The sequence below is a fragment of the Platalea leucorodia genome (assembly GCF_965183815.1).
Source record: "Platalea leucorodia genome assembly, chromosome: 5".
Lineage (NCBI taxonomy): Eukaryota > Metazoa > Chordata > Aves > Pelecaniformes > Threskiornithidae > Platalea > Platalea leucorodia.
The window spans coordinates 1,494,343-1,507,905 of record NC_138827.1 but is presented as its reverse complement, the minus strand read 5'-3'; the positions used below and the strand labels follow the sequence as shown (position 1 = coordinate 1,507,905).

Here is a 13,563-nt window from a genome sequence, read left to right as displayed (position 1 = left end):
GCCTGAAAGGAGGCTGGAGCCGGGGGGGTCGGTCTCTGCTCCCCAGGAACAAGCGCTGGGACGAGAGGGAACGGCCTCAAGCTGCGCCAGGGCAGGGTTGGGTTGGGTATTGGGGAAAACTTCTTCCCCCAAAGGGCTGTCAGGGCCTGGCCCAGGCTGCCCAGGGCAGGGGCTGAGTCCCCATCCCTGGGGGGATTTAAAGAACAGATAGATGTGGTGCTCGAGGACATGGTATAGATGGACTTGGCAGTGCTGGGTTAACGGTTGGACTGGATGATCTTAAGGGTCTTTTTTTCTATGATTCTGTGATACTTTGCCTGTTTATTTTCCCTGAGCATCTTTGGAGTGAGGAGCAGTTGCAGCAGGAGCTCAGGAAATTTTCCAGTGCTGTTTTCTGGTGGTTGCCCACTTTGGTCACGGCCATGGTGTTCTGCCCACAGGCCGGCATTACTCTCATTTAGTGCAGTTTCAGCTGGGCATGGAGGGAACGGGTATTTAAAGCGTTGCTCCGGTGCCTGAGCCGTGGATGTCTGTGACGGGGAACACGTTCCCTGTCTTGGGGGTGCAGGCTGGGCAGTTCCTGAGCGGGGAGCCTACCGAGGGCATTTCTGGGTTGGTGTGTTTGGTGTTTCCACTAACGAGTTTTCTTCTCTTTCCAGTCCAACTGAACCTCTCTCACTTTTAAGAGCTGATAGTCGAGCGATTTATGTCGCCCAATGGCAGCATTTTTGGAAGCACGGTGACTTCTGTGCCTCGAAAACGGCGTCATCATTCCCCCTCCTTGGTGCTTGCAGGCAGCTGCTCCGTCCGCGCGCCTGGGCTGCTGGCACGGAGGGTGCTGAGGACTCCCTGCCTGCAGGAGCTCTTGTGCCTAACGTGAAATGGGGCAGGTCTGTGTGGAGCAGAGTCTCTGGGGATTTTGCGCCTGAAAGAGGGCAGTGAGCCCCGTTAGCCCCCTCCCTAAGGGCCCGTCAGCCTGTGCCAGGGGCTGGTCCTGGTTCAGGAACGGGGCGGGGGAGATGTCTGGATGCTCCCTCCCGGTTGCGGAGCAGGCTTGCTCCTGCTGCTGCTCGCCATCCCTGGGGACGAGGGAGATTTGTATCCGCCTGAAAATAAACACAGATCATTCACTTGTCTCTGGAGGAGGGTAAAACGTAAACTGTCTATTTTCTGTGATAAAGCAGTGGAAATAGTTGGAATTTAAGATAATTATCTTTATTGCCTTTTATAGCACCCTGTGAAGGCTGAAATATAATTTGTTTCTCACTAACAGGGAGCTCCTGCTGATGACTCAGACAAATCCATTTGCTTTATTGACAAACTTGTCTGGTTATCAGGGCAGCGTGCTCCGTGCAGGAAAAGGGAAATACAGGTCGTAACGCAAGGGCGGGGTTTTGATATGGGTACCTGTTGGGGAGAGGGGAGAAATAAAGTTGATCAGATCAGAGTGTAGCGACTCTGCTTTATTAAAGACGATTGTAAATTAGTTTATGCTTTAGTGGGTGTGCAGTAAAGGTGCGTGGTGCTTTGTTTAATCAACTTCAATACACTTGAAGGTTAATAACTGGAGCTTGCGGAGAAGCTGCTTTTCCTGGGCGCCTGGTGCCCGGTGGCGGTTCCCGAGCCCAGGCTTTGGGGAAGGAGGTGGGAGGTGCAGCCCTGCCTCTTCCCTCCTGTGCCCGGGGCCGCGGGGAGCAGCGTGTTCGGCTCCGTTTGGACGTGTTGCTTGCAAGTGGAGTTGCCCATTTTTAAACTTCTCTGCCTGAACGTGAGAGACGGGCTCCCAGTTTTTAACAAACCCTTTGCGTATCTGAAGATGCTGGGCACCCCTCGTGCGAGCGAGTCGCTTGTCAGCACAGCCTGGTGTTGTGGCTTTGAGGGTCTTCTGCTGCTCTGGTACCACGGCTCTATGAAAAGCAGTTGCCCGTGCTGCTCCCAGCTGTTGGTAAAGGGGGAACGCTTTCTGCCTTACCCGACCCTGTATGATGCGCACCTGGGAGCTGCTCGGAAGAAGAAACAGCATTCTCTGGACAGGCTCGCAGTATCGCCCGCCTCCCAAAATGTCCTTTGAATGCTTCGGGCAGTGGTGGTTGTTGAGAGATGGTGGGTCTGCAGGCTGGCTTAGCGGTGATGCTTCTACATTGTTCGTCTCTCTGGCTCACCCCCCCAAAGTCACTTGGGGTAATGCTACAGACCGCTGAATCTGCTACGGCTTGAGTCCTAACAGGTTCTATCCAACCATGGAGAAGCAAGAGGCAATCTAGGGGTTAACTATATTTTTAGGGAGGAGGGAGAGAGCTGCACAAGAGTGGGCTTTGCCTCGAAGCAGAGGTCTGTTTCTATCGAGTCTCTGTAGCCCTCCACAAACACGCGATACAGCAAGGGGGAGAAAACATCGCTTTCTGTAAATGTGAAGTGATGGATCTGGGTGGGCAGAGCAGATTTCTTGTCTGTCTCTGAAGACCTGCTCAGTGTTTGCTCAGCCTTTTATTGGTTTTCTTTCAGGAATTGACTACAAGACCACTACTATCTTGTTGGACGGCAGAAGGGTCAAGCTGGAGCTCTGGTGAGTGTTTCTGAGCCGCTTCGGCTGCGAGCGCAGGACCGGTGACAGGGCGATAGGGGGATGCTGTACTGAGCTGCGGAGAGCTCGGAGCATCCCAGGCGTGCGGGGAGGCTTGCTAGCTGTTCTCACCAGTGAGTTATTCTAGCAAACCAGACCCCTTTCTGTTAATCGAGCAGCATGCTGTTCTTTGCTAGAATGGTCCGATTTCAGTCTTTCTGCATCATACCTGACCGTGTTCCCATACAGCTCTCAGTCACTGAGGGAACAGTATTATTCTGGAAGTAATACTGGATTTTCCTGAAATCCTAGGATGAGAAATACAGCCAAGAGAACAGGAAAGGAGGAGGAAAAAAATGGGTGAAGCTCTTAGTCCCTACAGAAGCTGGATATTTTTCAGTGACTTGAGTAGAAAATTAAAAGAAGAGCAGTGAATAGACCTGACAGTGTCAGAGTATGGTAATCCCCGGGAGAGCAGGACTCACTGGAGCGACCCGAGATGGGAGAAAGCTGCATGGGATGGGTGACCCCTGCCTTATCTGTCAGCACTGGAGGGAGACCTGGAGTCCTTCTGGCCGAGCTCTGCCTGAGGTTTAACCTGCTGAGAAGCTGCCGCAGCAATCCCCTAGATGAAAGGGGAAGGATGGGTAGCCTGCCCCCATTCCGGGTTTCACCCGGATCTAGTAGGGAATGACACAGGCCCTAAAACACGAAGTTAAATAGCCGCTTTACCAGCGCTTGTATCAAGTAGCAGGAACGGTAGTAGTCTGTGTCAATTGTTAAATAGGGATCAACGCCATTTTCTCAGCCTCAGTGACTGACTCCAGCAGCGTATGGTTTCATGGTTTAATTGCACCCCTGCTCTCTGGAGCTGAATGTCCTCATTTTTCTTACAAAAGAACAGAAGCAGCTAATTTATCTCTTCTAGCTTGTACATTTGTGTGCTGCTTATATTCTTTTGTCTCTCTTGTAAGATGGCTGTTTTAACATTTCAGCCCCAAGTGTGCAGTTACCTATTGCTTCCCTCTTGAAACTCTCTTTTTATCCTGTAAGTCTTGAGCTGGAGAGCCAGCACAGAACCCGAACAGCTGATAGCGTTGGTTTATGATGCCTTGATGTAATCTTTTACCATTACTTTTCTCATACAACCCAATATTTGATTGTCGGGGGAGAAGGAGATTTAAGCACAGACTGTGAGATTGGCATCCGTGACCAATAATATGATCCTTGAAAGCTTTAGAGCTGAAAGAACGACTGTCCTGAACTGGAGGTCACTGCCTTTTTCATCTAGCTGGTGCAAACCTGGGGCTGAGGGATTCATCAGCCTTCTCACCGCTCATTAATGTGTCTTTTATCCTGGCCCAGTGAATAGATGTGACAAGCATCCTATCGTGTCTCTGATTACCCTGACGCATTTCAGTATGTGCTGGTTAAATCAGCGTGCTGGGCTCTGGCTTACTGTCCCAGCTGTTCCCACAGGCACCGAGAGGTGCTGGTAATGTCGTCAGACTTATTTACACCATGTCAAGGGTTGCAGTGAGGACAAACGGTAGCGACTGAGTAGCCCCTTGCTGTCACAGTGGGCCAGAAATGCCGTTCCCTGGTCCTGTTCCTGAGCTCCCTGTAAGGTATGATCAACCAGGTCTGTCTGTCTGTCAGAGATCTGGGAATAAAGATACTTCCTTTCATTTTTGGTTAAAACGTGTTCGGAAAAATAAGTGAAACTGATAGTGCAAGACGATTTCTCCTCTCTTGAGCCGTTATGTTCATTTTCCGATCGGTCCGCTGTTCTCCTCTGGAGCGTGTCTGACTGTAACCAAAGGTGGTGATGCACACACCGGTTCTTCCCAAAAAACACCATGCGGAGCAGTTTGGGTACCACGCCTGTTCTAAAGGTCTGACAAGATCAACGCTGATTTTTTTTTTTTTTTTTTTTTAAGTCCAACAGGAGATGTGCAGTATGGGATTTGATTCCCCCAATTTCACAGCTGTAACTTTACTCTTCTTTGTTGCAGGGACACGTCAGGGCAAGGAAGATTTTGCACCATTTTCAGATCCTACTCTAGAGGAGCCCAGGTAGGTGCTGCTCTCAGGGCTTTGATGGGGCACACATCCTTTTCCTTCAGGCTGTAAAAACCTTTCATGCCGTAGTAAAGAGCTCTGAAGAGAAGCACATCACGTATCAAAAGGATGGGATGTATGTAAACGCCAAGAGGCATTGCAGGTCGTCTTGCTCCTGGTATTCTGTTTTTATGAAATGGTGGGAGAGAGGGGAACGAATGGCAGACTTTCCCAGACTGCTACAGAAAAGGTCTGTCACAGGCTATATTCGGTATTAGTTTCTAGAGAAGGGCTGAGAAGAGGGGGTTATAGAGGACAAGGCCATTCTAGCTCTAGACCTGCCTCAGCTTTAATGCGGGAGCTCGCACTTTCTGAGGTTTGTCAGATTTGTTTAAATATGACACTGGCTTTCCCAGTGGAGTTCTTCCAGGCCGTGTTGCCTTCGAGTCAGTTCCAAAAATAGCGTGGCTCCTACTTGCGTGTTTGATGCAGACTTGAAACTAGAGCAGCTCAGTTGGATCGTGAAGTACGTTCCCTCAGACATGAGACAGAGCGCTGCATTTCGAGTTTCTCCTTTGGGCCCTGCTCCAGAATAGCATCTCGATTCTGAGCAGCAGAAAAATCTTGTGCTCCTCTGAAAAACTGCTGTTAGTTAACAGTGCTTTCTTACAGTTTTAGTGTCATCCTTTTAGTAACGTGACAGGCTCCCTCCAGGATAGTTTTCCTGAGTTAAAGGAACTACTGTGTTCTCCCTTTTGTTTCCAAATTGGAAAACTTTGGAGAAAATTCCTCCTCTCTTAGACACAAAGTGTCGGAAGCTATATATCAACCTCCGGACTGTGCCAGTATCCTGGCAGCTTCCCAGCCTTTGGGAAACTTTGCCACTTTTATTCAAGCTCTTGCCACTATTGCTCTTGGCTTTTTGCTCCTTGTAGCTGTAGACCTTTGCTTTGCTAACTGGCAAAATCCATCATGCTCTCTTTCTCTAAGACTTCCTGCAAATTCTCTTGTGCTGTAGACATGAGAGCACCTCGCCTGCGATGTGCTGTTGATATCTGCTCCGGCGTCTCGTTTATTCTTGTTTGCGCACATCTCCGCTGTTGCGGATGGCTTTGAGGCAGCTCCTTCGAAGCAGAGGCCAATTTCCTGGTGCTTGCAGAGGTGCAAGGCAAGGAGCCTTGGAGCGTGCCCTCTGCAGCGGATGAGTACGGGATCTCCCGTTCGCACGCTCAGTCCCATGCGCGAGCTTATCTTTTAGCTGCCCTCTGCCCTCATTTCAGAAAAATCTAGAGCTCCAATCCGAATATAACCTGTGGGCTTGAGACCGTGTCCCTTCCCTTACCAGTTATAAATAAACAGAATCGGTCAGTGTGGTTTTCTGATGACCACATAACTGGGCTGTGGTCAGCCTTTTTCTGAGATGCGCTGTGTCAGATGCCCAAATCAAACTGGGAGTAGAAAGCGGCAGCCTTCCCAACTAACGTGCCCAGAAATATCATTCGAGATCTTTTACCCCTGTCTGCAGCGTGACCTGCTTTTCCAAACTGCTGCACAGAAGGCTTTCTCCCCTTCGTGTAGACCGTGAGCTCCTCGGAGCAAGGGCTGTGTCTCCACAGGGCTGCACCCAGCAGAGCCAGCACCCACGTGCCAGAACGCATAGCTGCTGCCGCCATACAGCCAGCTGGGGCAGACAGGTGAAACAAGTAGCGAGGAGAATATTTGAATCGGATGGAGAGACAGGTACGCATCTGCCTAGAAACTGCAGCGGAGCTGCGAGGCGCTGGCAGAGCCCATCCTTCGGGGTCCCGCAGCCTGTTCTCCCCAGGCGCTACGCTTGACACTGGATGCCGTAAGGTGTCGTGTGTCTGGCTGGCCTTAGGTTTGAAACTGAAGATTGCTTTTATCTTGCTTTCTCAAAATGAAGTTCTTGGCCTTCTTTGCTTTGGAAGCAACATCTTGCCCTTCTGCTGTATTTATCAGTATTGCTTTGGGAACTGTCACCTGAAGATCTCCAAGGCTTGCCTCGTCCATCTCATCTGCTTCCCCCTCCCAAGGAGCCTGAGGGACGTTCGCAATAAACCTCATCAGCCAGGCAGAGGGACCTTTCACGTGAATGCTTTATTGCTGAATGCTGGGGTATGGCGCGCGCTTACGCAGCAAGGTGCGGCTTGTGCCTCCACCTCAAAGCCTGCATTCTGCTTGTGCAACAAATCCCTCTTCCAAAGTACTGTTGTGATGCCTCAGTCCTGAATGCCAAAATAGTCAACCTTTACCCTTAAAACCAACAAAACGGCCCTAAACAGCAAGCTGCCCGGTAGGAGCAGGGGTAGTTCCCAAGTGCAGTATCTCCACTGCCCTCTGAAGGCACAGTGAAAAGTGGGTGCCTCTTGAAGGCTGGTAGCTAGGATCCTTGTACCGTCTTCTCCAGGTGGTTTGGAGTAAAACTTAGATTGGTTTCAGCATCAGGTGACTGGCTCCCATGCGGCGATACAGCAATATTCCTGCATTAGCAGGAATACAGACACTGTCTCTCTTAAATAACTCGCCACGTCTTTCAATGGAAGAGGAAAATATCTTAATTTAAACTCTTAATGGTTAACCAAGGCGAGAGGACTGTTTGTTTTGAATAACAAATGCCTGCGTGACTGCAAGAATGGACTTCAGCACCTCCAGTTATTTTCAGTATGCAGAAGCTAACTTCTTCTGGCATAGCCTTAGCATAAAGACAACTTAACCCAGTGCGATCTCAGGGGAAAAGAGACAAAATGCTCCCAAGGTCTGTTATTTCTTCAAGATGTATTTAATGCTGCATGCTGTACTGACTTCTTTGCTTCAGCCGTCTGCTTTCCTCTCTGCTGTCTTGGTATCGTCAGACTTCAAGACTTCCACTGTAGGAAGCCTGATGCAAATCCAGCTGGAGGCAAGAGAGAAAGCTTTTTTTCCTTAACCTAACAAGCCAAAAGCTCAGGAAGAATAAATAAATACAGCAGAGAAGAGAGACGCCAGGGTGGGGAAAGGTCTGTTTAAAGTACAGTGTGATATTTGTACAAGAACGGCTGGGTATAAACTGGCCACGAGCACCTTCACACCGAAAATTAGCAGAAGGCTCTCGCTGAGTAGAGGAGTGAGACTCTGAACTGAGCGTCCCGTAAGGAGCACAAGGGGAGCTTGAGTTTCCAAAGAGGAGTCTGACAGGGTGGCTGTGAGAGCAGGAGGCTGGCTTCACCAGCCTGCTGGGGCCGGTGCTGCTCAGTATCTTCATCAGTGACACAGACAGCGGGATCGAGCGCACCCTCGGCAGGTTTGCAGGTGACACCAAGCTGAGGGGTGCAGCGGACACGCCTGAGGGACGGGATGGCATCCAGAGGGACCTGGGCAGGCTGGAGAGGGGGGCCTGGGTGAACCTCGTGGGGTTCAACAAGGGCAAGGGCAGGGTCCTGCACCTGGGTGGGGGCAACCCCCGGTGTCAGCACAGGCTGGGGGATGGAGGGGTGGAGAGCAGCCCTGCCGAGAAGGACTTGGGGGTGCTGGGGGATGGAAAGCTGGCCACGGGCCGGCAATGTGCTCTGGCAGCCCAGCAAGCCAAGCGTCTCCTGGGCTGCATCCCCCGCAGCGTGGGCAGCGGGGCGAGGGAGGGGATTCTGCCCCTCTGCCCCCTCTGGGGAGACCCCCTGGAGCCCCGCGTCCAGCTCGGGGGTCCTCAGCACGGGAAGGACATGGAGCTGTGGGAGCGGGGCCAGGGGAGGCCACCGAAATGCTCCGAGGGTGGCCCAGCTCTGCTGTGAGGGCAGGCTGAGAGCTGGGGGGGTTCAGCCTGGGGAGGAGGGGGCTGCGGGGAGACCTCACTGCGGCCTTGCCGTGCTTAAAGGGGGCCGACAAGAAAGGGGGGGACAGGCTTTTTAGCAGGGCCTGTAGCGACAGGACACGGGGGGAGGGTTTGAAAGTGAAGGAGGGGAGATGCAGCCTGGATAGAAGGAAGAAATTGTTTACGCTGAGGGTGGTGAGGCACTGGCAGGGGTTGCCCAGAGCGGTGGGAGATGCCCCATCCCTGGCAACCTTCAAGGCCAGGCTGGCCGGGGCTCTGAGCACCCTGATCTGGGTGAAGCTGTCCCTGCCCCTGGCAGGGGGATGGACGGGATGGGCTGGGAAGGGCCCTGCCAGCCCAAAGCACTCTGTGGTTCTGTGAACCTGGCGGCCCTTCCAGGGGTGACAGAACAGTCTATCTGAATGGCCAGTGCTTAAGAGTGCTTGGTATGAAAAGTGCCTTCGAGTAAGGGACGCACACCAACTTTCCCACACACATCTTATTGTTTCTCAAGTGTAGTGATAAGAATTGAATCTTCCGAAGTAAACCCTGGAGCGGCTGCAAAGTGGAAAAACAGTCTCCAACTAGGGAGCAGACCTTCTCGGGAGTTCTCCTTTCCCCCACAGCGCAGCCTCGTGCTTTGCTCAGGCTGGACTGCAGGCTAGTCCCTCCCCGGTGACAGGACTCTTCTTGAGCACCTCGGTGCCTTCCCCAGTTTAGACTCCACACCATTTGCCGGGGTACGTAGCCATGTGGCTTTCATGTTCGGCAGGAATTTCTTTCTCTTGAAAACATCTAAAATAAAATAGCTTCACTGTCCTTGATGAGGACCAGTCCCTTCTTTCAGCCAAGGCGGACCAGCCGCGTTTGCGTAAGGATTTGCTGCGAGGATCACAGATCTCTCTCGCTGTCCCCCCCTGCCCTGCCCAGCTGATCTGGTCTCATTAGGGATGCAAGGAGCTCCTTGGCTGAAGGTACTGGTGTGCCTGGGACCCCCCTCCTTTTCTCTTCTTGCTTCCCTGAGGTTTGAGTTTCCCTTCTCCTGTCACAGCTGCTTTCATCGTCCCTTCTCTCTTAGGGTCTGTTGGGCCTGCGGGTCCTGACCGCATCGCTTCGGGTCTCTCTCTAGGGCAAAAGAGGAGCGGTCGTGTCTGGGATAGCAGAGCACCGGCCTCGGCACCGGTGGGGCAGGGAGAGCGTGCAGGCCACGGCGCGGTGACTGCAGGGCCAGGGGAGGGTCACTATTAATGATTCTATGATTTCATGAAAGATGGAAACCCAGTAGCATTGCCACCTGCAGAACAAACTCGGGGAGTCTGGAGCCTGCCGTGTTGCAGAAGGATTTTTATATCAACTGTCGCAGTGTGGTGTATGGTGAAAGGGATTTACTGATGCTTAAAGGTGCTTCAGAAATCTTTCGTTTTGCTCTTGGACTTCTGCTCTTTGACTTTTTCTGCTTGGCTTTAAGGTCTCAATCGTACCGACAGCAGAGCTGGCACGCTGATCTCAACTGTTGCATGTGGCTGTGGCTCTTCTGGCTGCTGTGAGCAAATGCAAGCTCTTCCGAGAGTCAGCACAGAGGGCAGAAAGAGGGTTGTGGTGGCGCTTTCTGATCTAGCAAGGAAGAAGCAGTGCTGGTATCATTCCTGATGTCCTCGTGTGCCAGGGATTTAAACTGTTTCTGCAAATGTGGTTTGCCAGCATTTCCCAGACCGTGTGATACAGGAGGCCCTTCATGAATAGTTTCAGGCCATCCACAGGAAGCCCTAAGCATTCAGAAATGCTCCCATCTTGCAGCAAAGCTGCAGCCCTAACAGAATAATGAATGTTGTTGAGTTCTGCTTAGGCAGGTGATTTGAGTAGCTGCTGTTGATCCTGTTCAGGGCTTCTTAGTATGCAGGAAGGTGGTGGCTTTTTTAGCAGCTCAGCAGGCTGAGATGTAGGCTCTGCTCTACCTTATGGCTTTCTTGGTTGCTGCAAATACCTTACCTGCCTCAGGTCATTTTGATGGGGCTGCCCAGCTGCTGGAGGAACCTGCCCTGCCTGCCGAAACGTTTATCAAAAGCTCAGTGAGAAATAAACCCCCCCAATGTGTGATGCTGTTGGGAAACGGTTTGGCAGCAGGGTGTAATTGCCCATGGGCCAAGGTCTGAGGCGCCAGCTGGAAAGCCATGGCCAAACGTAGCTCCGAAAGAGCAGGCAGGAGAGACAAAGTGTTCTGGCTGCTGTCAGCACTGGATCTTTGTTTATGGTTTACTTCATCCTGCGGGCCAGAGACATCCAGTCTAGGGGGGTCTTCCAGGCTTCTTCAGCATCAGCTTTTTTCCATCGGTGGGGAATAGCAGCGAGTGCCGCTTTCCTGGCTGCCCTGTCATCTGCCTGCGCTGGGCTGAAGTCTTCGGCAGTCGTGCAGCCCCCGGACATGTTCTTGCGTGCTTGTGCGAGTGGCTGGAGATCCAGCTCCTCAAGCATCTGAGAAGCCTTTTTGGAGAAGTCTGCTTTGCACTGGTGGGTGAGCATGCTGCTTCTCTCACCTTTAAGAGCTTATTGCTTATTATTATATTGCTTATAGCTTATTGCTATAAGCCTGGTCTAAACCTGCAGCAAGCAGACAGGGATGATATTTATTTTTTTCCCCTTGGTTATGTGGACAGGTCTTTGTGTAAGCTCCTGCTGAAAACAGGTTTGGGTTTTGGCAGAGTAAGTGTCCACATGTGCTGCTGGATGCAGTAACAGATGATCTCGCTGTGTTCCTTGTTCGCTAGACGACGTACTCGTGGAAATTTCTGTCGCTGGTGTGCTTAGGCTCGTGCCAGTCCCAGTAGCGTGGAACAACAACAGTGGAAATGAACTTTGAAAATCAACTGTGAAAAGACTCGAGACAGGTCTAGGGCCGAGTCCGGTCGTCTTCCACCTCACGCGGAGGCCTGTAGGCAGGTTGAGGAGAAAAAGAAGGGCTGTTGGAGGGTCGCTGAGGGCTCCAGAATGCCCTCGGTCTGAGAGCCTGAGGGTGCAGCTTTTCACTTCATGCTGTGGGAACCTGGGGTGCGTAACGCTTACAGAGGTGCTTTGTGAAACTAAAAATTGGGAGGTATGGAGATGTTACGGTGCTGACAACCATCTAGGCACTTAGAGAACAATTTAGGCTGCAAATGGGAAACTGTTCGTTTGTCTAGTTGAGTAAATTAAAATTCTGTGCACATTATTCCAAAGGAGGTTTCTTTTTAAAAAAAAAAAAAAAAAAAAAAAAAACAACAAACCCTAACAGCTCTTACTTGGAACTGTCTACAGAAATGGAGCCAGCTCCCTGTCTGCGTGCATGTCTGTGTACCCTTCTCTCTAGGGGAGAAAATGCTGATGACAAAGTGTATTTGCGGTGCGTGCTCTGGAAACGCGGTGCCTGGAGCACGCCAGTGCTACTTGAAAGAAGCATGACGTTGTCTGGCGGCACCATGAGCTGGCCAGAGGCTTTTAAGACTGCTTCCCCCATCTTCTGTGGAGTCACAGTAAAGCTGGTCTTAATCCCCATGCTGGGGAGGATGGGGAGCGAAGCAAGGCGTTAGACAACTTGGCCTTGGTGTCTTCTGACCTTTGGGAAGCTTTACTGGACAATCGAAACTCGAAATGTGCACGCGTGGAACTGTGTTATGGCTTGGAGAGTAAGCGGGCAGACAGGGTGTTGTCTCTTGCGTTTAGATATCGCGGTCTTGACCTTCCACCCTGCTCCGGAGCTGGGCTTTTGCCGATGTTTTATCCTTATTCCTATTTAAAGAAGACCCAGGCTGCAGCTGCCAGCAAACTTAAAAACTCTCTCCTCCTAGAGCATATTTCTGGCAGAAGCAGTCTTCGCAAACTAGGTTTTGGGTCTGTTTCTCTTGGCTAAAGGAACTTGTCAATCCAGAAGTAAAATAAGTAGACTTTATTTAACTTGCTGGCAGTTTGTCTTGGAAGGGGGTCATCAAACTCTTTGCTTTGTTGGTCCCTGACTCTCATTCAGTCACACGCGCGGCCGTGGAAGCTCGAAGTCAAAACAAATATAACAGAAATGAAAAGAACACGCAGAGTCTCTTCTTTTTTTTTTTTTTTTTTTTAATGCACTTAAAATGTGATGTATCCTGGTATTTCTTGATTTGGTTCTTGAAAAGCAGTATCTTCTGGTTCTGTGGATTTTTTAATTATGGAAAATTATTACTTCCTTCTTATTTTTTCCTATCTACACCTAGGAGAAACCGATTCCCTCCTCCAAGACAAAAACAACCTCCAATTCTTTTTGAGTATGAAGTTTTTTGACTGTTCTAGAAATGACTCTGCAAAAGCTTACGGACTCTAGACACAAGCCCAAGACTTCCCTTGGAGGAAGCAGGCGATGCGTCCGCTCCCCCACCCCACACGTGCTTCTGCAGTGGTGAAGGCTCATCGTCGGGTCCCTCGGGACAACCTCAAACCCAAGCTGTGAAGGGCTCGCTCTTCGTGTTGGGCTATCAAACATGAAAACCAGCCCACCCTGCATGACTTGCCTCTTGTACCCTCTGCACTTTATTTTGTACGTTTGAGCCTTTCTGCAGATGGTACAAACGCAGAGGCGTAGATGTTGGAGGACAGCAGAAGCAAGCTTCCCCCGGAGAGCGACCACCCGGGATGGAAGCGCTGTGCAATGAGGTTGGGGATAAAGCTCAAGAATCAGAATTGTTCTGACCAAGACTTTTAAAAACGATAAAATTGGGCAGGCTTTGTGAGAGCTGCTTGTTCTGAGAGCGCTGTGAGAGAAAGGCAAACGATGCCAAGGCACACCCAGCACATTCGGGGAAACGCTGCTTTTCCAAGTGGGGGGAACACTTCGAGTGCCGGCTCAAGACGTGACTTTATTATGAGGATCCAAGTGCCTTTGTGGCTCTCATGCCCTGGCGTTTATCATTCCCGTGTGCTCCAGATCTCATGCTGATGTTTATTTTTTTCATAAACTTGAGGTTTACTGTACAGGCTTCCCCCCGCTCATCACGGGCTTTGGCAGCAGCAGATATCGTAAAGCTGGGTTTCAGGAGGACCGGGTCGTTTGTGTTTCACATCTGTGTAGTGGATCTTCCATTTCAAGGAATAAAGGAGCCGCTCCACTGGTACATGAGGGTGCTTGGGA

At 51.0% G+C, this 13,563-nt stretch overlaps 1 protein-coding gene across 1 annotated transcript in view; it reads left to right on the top strand.

Annotated features, from left to right (window-relative positions):
- RAB40C (RAB40C, member RAS oncogene family) overlaps window positions 1–13,563 on the top strand; it is a 41,092-nt gene that overhangs the window by 18,501 nt on the left and 9,028 nt on the right. The window contains exons 3-4 of the mRNA XM_082311726.1: window positions 2,506–2,566; window positions 4,579–4,639. Of these exons, the coding sequence (XP_082167852.1) occupies window positions 2,506–2,566; window positions 4,579–4,639 (122 nt within the window). The remainder of the gene's footprint in view (window positions 1–2,505; window positions 2,567–4,578; window positions 4,640–13,563) is intronic.